Source organism: Dipodomys merriami, unplaced genomic scaffold, assembly GCF_024711535.1.
Source record: "Dipodomys merriami isolate MVZ:Mamm:240054 unplaced genomic scaffold, mDipMer1.0.p SCAF_6, whole genome shotgun sequence".
Lineage (NCBI taxonomy): Eukaryota > Metazoa > Chordata > Mammalia > Rodentia > Heteromyidae > Dipodomys > Dipodomys merriami.
The window spans coordinates 51,281,425-51,288,687 of record NW_027206179.1 but is presented as its reverse complement, the minus strand read 5'-3'; the positions used below and the strand labels follow the sequence as shown (position 1 = coordinate 51,288,687).

Below are 7,263 nucleotides of genomic sequence, written 5' to 3'. Positions count from 1 at the left end.
AGTCTGGAGGAGGGATGGCAAGGAGAAGAGTAGGACCTTAAGTATGCAGCCAAACTTGAGATTTTACCAGTGAAGAGCTGTGTGGACCAAGAAGCTTTCTCCTAAAAACAGAGATGCTTTTTCTCTAAGGAGACACAGCCTGGCTTTCAAAGGGAGTGTGCTTTTCTTCTGAAACACTTTCATAATCAAGAGACTCGCCTTGCATGGGTATCTGGGGACGGCCGATTTTCCTCTAAGGATGAAGAAAGTCACATATCGGTTGCTTTTGTAGCGTGTTTACTCTGGCAAGGGAAGCATCCTGGGCGGTTCTGGAAGCCTTACACACCCACTGAATGTCCAGGCCATCCGTCACGAACGCGTGCACACACACACACACACACACACACACACACTCCTTCGCACCTCATTAGATGGGCCCACGAAGAGTCAGCAAATCTGCGCCTCCCTTGGCATAGATGTATAAAACGATGATGGCATGTGTGTGTGTGTGTGTGTGTGTGTGCATTAGTGTGTGTGTATGTGTGTGTGTGTGTGTGTGCAGAAATCCAGCAAGGAAGACCGCAGCTACCTCATTCTGCCAAGCATGCTGTGATTCCCATTCTTATACACATCCAGCGAAAAATAAATCTACTATCAAACTTTGATTAAAAACAACAACGACAACACAAGCAAAAACAACAAGAACACAAAGATGTGCTGCTCCCTCCCGAGTAGTTAAAATACACCCCGGGAGACCCGGTGGAGGCGAAGCTCTGGGCGTCGCAGCCACCTGCAAGGCGCAGGCTCCGCAAACCCCGTTGTGGTTTCCTATCCCACTGATCTAATCAATGACTCTCAAGCGTTGGGGCTCCTTGGCCCCGCCCCCGCCATCCTTTTCCCCGCCTCCCATTGGGTGTGGGCCGAGGGGGCGGGGCCGTGCTCCTCCGGCGGATTGGCTGGCAGGGAATCAGTATCAATGTTTAAGCGGCGGCGTGAGGTGAATAGAGTCAGTCAGCGCGAGACGCTGGGGAGCCAGCGGAGCTGCTGCGAGCCGTGCGCGGCGGCGGATGCGGCGGCGGAGGTGGCAGTGGAGGCGGCGTTGGCGGCGGCGGAGGGCGGCTGTGGCGGGGACGGCGGCGGGGATGCCTCTCCAACTGTTGAATTGAATTTCCCACCTCTCGCGCCCTCCCTCCGTGGCGTCGCCGAAGGAGATGGATGTCTTTGGTCGGAAGCCCGCACGTCGTCCTGAGGCTTTGGGGTGAAGCACCAGACTTGAACAGAGACCACCCGTGACGGGGGTAGGGGAGGGGGGGTATTAAACATAAAACAGCATCTCCACCCCAGGCTGCACACCTAATGCACACGGATGCTGGACCTGGTGCCTAGAGCGCACTGAGAGGAAAAAATATACATATATCCACATATATGTATATACATGTATATATGTATCTTGAACTATGATCCTATGAGACTAAGCTGTGAATGATTTCTGAAAACGTGATTCCCCCCCTAAGACTGAAAGATTTGGGGTTTCCTCCCGCCTACCCAAGAGAAAAGGGTCTGTGGGGCTTTTAAAAAGAATATCCATGAATCAATACATACAATACACCTAGCAAAGCAGAAGCCTTGATTTACAGAGCCTCGGACTCCTGCAGGAAGAGGTAGAGTAAAAGTACTACTGGATTCACCTGCTTCTTCCTCCCCCATTCCCTCTCCTTCGGATCTCCACCCCCCACCACCACACACACCCCCGCCCCAATCTCCAAGACACGCATCTAGTCGTCGTCTTCTCCTTTCCATTGAGTGAGTCAGAGAAAGCTTTAGGAAGAAGCCGCAACTAATGCCTGTCGTGAGCCGCGAGTGAATACGATTCGTTCCGCTGCTTTTTTGACTCATCTGGTAGATCAGAACACCTGCATTTTCTGGATGTGTCATTCCCAGTAGAAAAGACATATATAAATAAAAATGCAGGCTCCTGGAGAACCCGAAACCCTGTGGAGACAAACCTGCGCCTAAGCTCCGCTGGGAAGGGAGCTCCCCGACACGGGTGGGAAGCCCTGGCTGGACCGCGAAGGCTGCAGCAACTCAGCCCCTGCACTCGCAGAGTCGACCCGAGAGACGGAGAGAGAGCGCGCGAGAGCGAGACTGCAGAATGCATCACGCCAAAACCTTCCTGCGTTTCTTCCACCCAGCCCACTCCTTCTACTATTAAAAATATTCATCATCACCACCATCATCTCATCGGGAGAAGGAGGGAGGAAAAAAAAAGAACAATTCTGCACTTTCTTCTCTTGAAATATTCACCACTTTTCATTCCTCGCCACGGTTTCCCTTTCTAAAGGAAGAGGACTGTGAGGCTGGGCTATTTGGAAGGAGCTGCTGAATAGAAAAAGAGAGAGAGAGAGAGAGAGAGAGAGAGAGAGAGAGAGAGAGAGAGAGAGAGAGAGAGAGAGAGAGAGAGAGAGAGAGGCACTTGACAGCCCCGGCCCTGTGAATGCGGAGACTGTTTCCTAGCTAGGGAAGAGACTAGGGGGGGGAGGGCTGGAGAGAGAGAGAGAGAGAGAGAGAGAGAGAGAGAGAGAGAGAGAGAGAGAGAGAGAGAGAGAGAGAGAGAGAGAGAGAGAGAGAGAGAGAGCCCGCGCGAGGACCCGGGAGGGAGGGCGGCTTTCCCTTCCTTATTATCTGCCTCTCGCCCTCCCCTCCGAGGCTGCACGTCCAACCATGAGTTGCCTGTTGATTTCCTTGCGCCTGGGAAGCACAGCAAACTGGAATTAAACTGAACGGGAGAGAAGTCCCTCGCTTGCTGCCAGAGGATGGGATGGTAGCGGAAAGCCACTGGCTCGGCGTAGAGACATCACAGTGTGTTCTGCGAACAGGGGCGGAGATAGATCCAGATTTTTTTTTCTTCTTCTCTTTTTCTCCCTCCCCAATAGACTCACCCCGCAAAAGCTGATCGGGCTGTGGCTCTCTCTGGATTTCGCAAAGAGGGGGAGGGGGAGGCTGGGAAGCCTTTTCGGAGGAAGAGAGGGAGGAGCCTGGCAGAGGGAGGAAACTACAAATCGGGACACTAGTTCTTTGCGCTGCATTTCCTCCCCTCCCTTCGGCTGCTCGGAAAGGAGAGAGAGAGGGGAGAAAAAGGAAAAAAAAAAACCGCTTGGCTGGGAGATGCAGTCCGCCGCTGCCGCCGCTGCGTTCGCCAGCAATGCAAGATTAGATCTCCAAATGCAGCAAAACACTGCCTGAAGACAGACCAGCCTGCGCCACGAAGCAGACATTTATTCCACAGTGCGCCGAGGGGGGGAAAGAAGCTTCAGAAAGGACAACGACAACAACAACAAAAAGGGAGAGAGAGACAGAGAGAGAATTATCCGTGACTCTTTTCGTCGTTGATCCTCACTCCCTAGGAATTTCATCTCGGAAGACGAGTACCAAGTAAGGATTTCACTTTCCAGATCTGCCTGGAGACACACCTCCCCAGCCCCCCCCCCCCCCGCCCCATGGCAAGACTATTCAGTAACCAGCCGGCGGGAGCGGATTTCCAGCGCCCTAGCGGGAGCGAGGCTAACCGAGCGAGCCTCTAGCTCATTATCATCCCTCCCCCAGACTCGATCTCCTCCTTCTCCTCGCCGGCTTCCCTCGCACAAGTTTGAACCTCCCGAAGTCCGGGTGCGCGCCGGAGAGAGACAGACAAAGCCCCCCGGGGCTCGCCCTCCAGCAGCCGCTAGCCGCCGCCTCGCTCCCAACTGCAGCAGCTCCGCCGGCGCCTCGGTTGCTAGCTCGGTGCGGATGCTGTAGATCAACAGGTTCGGGGAACTTGAGCGGAATTAAGGAGAGGACTGACTGCCTCCGTGCCGCAGCTCGGGTGCAGAGGGAAAGGAGAACCCCCCCCCCGCCCCCCACCACACACACACACCAGACTTGTGGCTCTCGGTCCTCCTGGCGCGCGCGCGCGCGCGCGCTCCGCCCCGGCCCCAGGCTGGCGCGCACTCACCCGCTTGCCCCTCCGTTCCGGCTGCACTTGCCCCCACCCCACCGGTCTGGGATGTACCTTTCCATCTGTTGCTGCTTTCTTCTCTGGGCCCCTGCCCTGACACTTAAAAACCTGAACTATTCCGTGCCGGAGGAGCAAGGGGCCGGCACGGTCATTGGCAACATCGGCAAGGATGCTCGACTGCAGCCGGGGCTTCCGCCGGCTGAAAGAGGCGGCAGTGGCGGCGGGCGAAGCAAGTCCGGCAGCTACCGGGTGCTGGAGAACTCGGCACCGCACTTGCTGGACGTGGACGCCGACAGCGGGCTCCTGTACACCAAACAGCGCATAGACCGCGAGTCCCTGTGCCGCCACAACGCCAAATGCCAGCTGTCCCTGGAAGTGTTCGCCAACGACAAGGAGATCTGCATGATCAAGGTAGAGATCCAAGACATCAACGACAACGCTCCCTCGTTCCCCTCTGATCAGATCGAGATGGATATCTCGGAGAACGCCGCCCCGGGCACCCGCTTCCCCCTGACCAGCGCCCACGACCCGGACGCAGGTGAGAACGGGCTCCGCACCTATCTGCTCACGCGCGATGACCACGGCCTCTTTGCACTGGACGTCAAGTCCCGCGGCGACGGCACCAAGTTCCCGGAGTTGGTCATCCAGAAGGCGCTGGACCGCGAGCAACAGAACCACCACACGCTGGTGCTGACCGCCCTGGATGGGGGCGAGCCGCCGCGCTCCGCCACGGTGCAGATCAACGTGAAAGTGATCGACTCCAACGACAACAGTCCGGTCTTCGAGGCGCCTTCCTACCTGGTGGAATTGCCCGAGAACGCCCCGCTGGGCACGGTGGTCATCGATCTGAACGCCACAGACGCCGACGAGGGTCCCAATGGGGAAGTGCTTTACTCCTTCAGCAGCTACGTGCCCGACCGCGTGCGGGAGCTCTTCTCCATCGACCCCAAGACGGGCCTGATCCGCGTGAAGGGGAACCTGGACTATGAGGAGAACGGGATGCTGGAGATTGACGTGCAGGCCAGAGACCTGGGGCCCAACCCTATCCCGGCCCACTGCAAGGTCACGGTCAAGCTCATCGACCGCAACGACAACGCGCCGTCCATTGGTTTCGTCTCCGTGCGCCAGGGGGCGCTGAGCGAGGCCGCCCCGCCTGGCACAGTCATCGCCCTAGTGCGGGTCACCGACCGGGACTCCGGCAAGAACGGACAGCTGCAGTGCCGGGTGTTGGGTGGAGGAGGAACCGGCGGCGGCGGCGGCCTGGGCGGGCCGGGGGGTTCTGTCCCCTTCAAGCTCGAAGAGAACTATGACAACTTCTACACGGTGGTGACCGACCGTCCCCTCGATCGGGAGACTCAGGACGAGTACAACGTGACGATCATCGCGCGGGACGGGGGCTCGCCTCCCCTCAACTCCACCAAGTCCTTCGCAGTCAAGATTCTGGATGAAAACGACAACCCGCCCCGTTTCACCAAAGGGCTGTATGTGCTGCAGGTGCACGAGAACAACATTCCCGGAGAGTACCTGGGCTCTGTGCTCGCCCAGGATCCCGACCTGGGTCAAAATGGCACCGTGTCCTATTCCATCCTGCCCTCGCACATCGGCGACGTGTCCATCTACACTTACGTGTCCGTCAACCCCACCAACGGGGCCATCTACGCCCTGCGCTCCTTTAACTACGAACAGACGAAAGCCTTTGAGTTCAAGGTGCTGGCGAAGGACTCCGGGGCGCCCGCGCACCTGGAGAGCAACGCCACGGTGAGGGTGACCGTGTTAGACGTGAATGACAACGCTCCGGTGATCGTACTGCCCACGCTGCAGAACGACACCGCCGAGCTGCAGGTCCCGCGCAACGCCGGCCTGGGTTATCTGGTGAGCACCGTGCGCGCCCTGGACAGCGACTTTGGAGAGAGCGGGCGCCTCACTTATGAAATTGTGGATGGCAACGACGACCACCTGTTTGAGATCGATCCGTCCAGCGGGGAGATCCGTACTCTGCACCCCTTCTGGGAGGACGTGACCCCCGTCGTGGAACTCGTGGTGAAGGTGACAGACCACGGCAAGCCCACGCTGTCCGCGGTGGCCAAGCTCATCATTCGCTCTGTGAGTGGCTCCCTGCCAGAGGGGGTACCCCGTGTGAACGGGGAGCAGCACCACTGGGACGTGTCGCTGCCGCTCATCGTGACTCTGAGCACCATCTCCATCATCCTCCTAGCGGCCATGATCACCATCGCTGTCAAGTGCAAGCGGGAGAACAAGGAGATCCGCACTTACAACTGCCGCATCGCTGAGTACAGCCACCCGCAGCTGGGCGGGGGCAAGGGCAAGAAGAAGAAGATCAACAAAAACGATATCATGCTGGTGCAGAGCGAGGTGGAGGAGAGGAACGCCATGAACGTCATGAACGTGGTGAGCAGCCCCTCCCTGGCCACCTCCCCCATGTACTTTGACTACCAAACCCGCCTGCCCCTCAGCTCGCCCAGGTCAGAGGTGATGTATCTTAAACCAGCCTCCAACAACCTGACTGTCCCGCAGGGACACGCAGGCTGCCACACCAGCTTCACCGGACAAGGGACTAATTCGAGCGAGACCCCTGCCACTCGGATGTCCATAATTCAGGTAGGAAACTTTCAGCCTAAGTGGGACTACACTTTTATGAGCTAGTTTTGGTGCTGTCCTCAGACTTTTGGATCAGGACTAGCCTCAGGCTTCCAGCAGCAATGAAAGGGGAGAAAAATGAAAAGGGTTTATTTTTAACTGTAACAGTTGTTTGTATATCATATGCACAAATAAACCCTCCCGTGTAAAGAGTCTAAAATCTGAACAAAAGGTATGTCTGACTTCTGTTGCATTTTTCAAGTTTATTTTTATATAGATAAAATCACGGTAGTGTTCAAATAGTTGGTTTTATTTGTTTTTTTTTTAAATATTCATTTCCATCACGGGATTCCCAGAATAGAAAAAAATAAGTAGAAATCTGTAAAGACATTTTAATCCCATTAAAATATTTGATGTGAATAATCAGAAGAATTTATATCCAAACTTAACAAGTACAGAATAGCAACCAGTCAGAATTCTACCACTTAGATCACTTTGAACAAACTTTTCACTCTCCCCAAAGTTGCTTTTACATTTTAAGTGTTTTATGGGACACAGATCTTCTTCTTCAGCTGCAATAGCAGAGTAATTCACTAGTGTTACTTAAGCTTTTGTAATATGAATTATACTCACAAGTGCTTTCAAAAGTTTGAGTACAGGCAAACTGGGAGGAGGGGGGATCATTACCAGGA

The 7,263-nt window shown here is 55.6% G+C and overlaps 1 protein-coding gene across 3 annotated transcripts in view; it reads left to right on the top strand.

The window, feature by feature from the left end:
* Positions 1-2,487: 2,487 nt before the first annotated feature.
* The window catches only part of Pcdh17 (protocadherin 17), a 97,935-nt gene continuing 93,159 nt past the window's right edge, over positions 2,488-7,263 (top strand). The window contains exon 1 of one of the 3 annotated variants that reach the window (XM_070002887.1): positions 2,488-6,382. In XM_070002887.1, the coding sequence (XP_069858988.1) occupies positions 4,022-6,382 (2,361 nt within the window). In that variant the 5' untranslated portion in view covers positions 2,488-4,021. Of the gene's footprint in view, positions 6,593-7,263 lie in introns of all 3 variants that reach the window. The other 2 variants (XM_070002885.1, XM_070002886.1) reach the window with 2 other exon arrangements.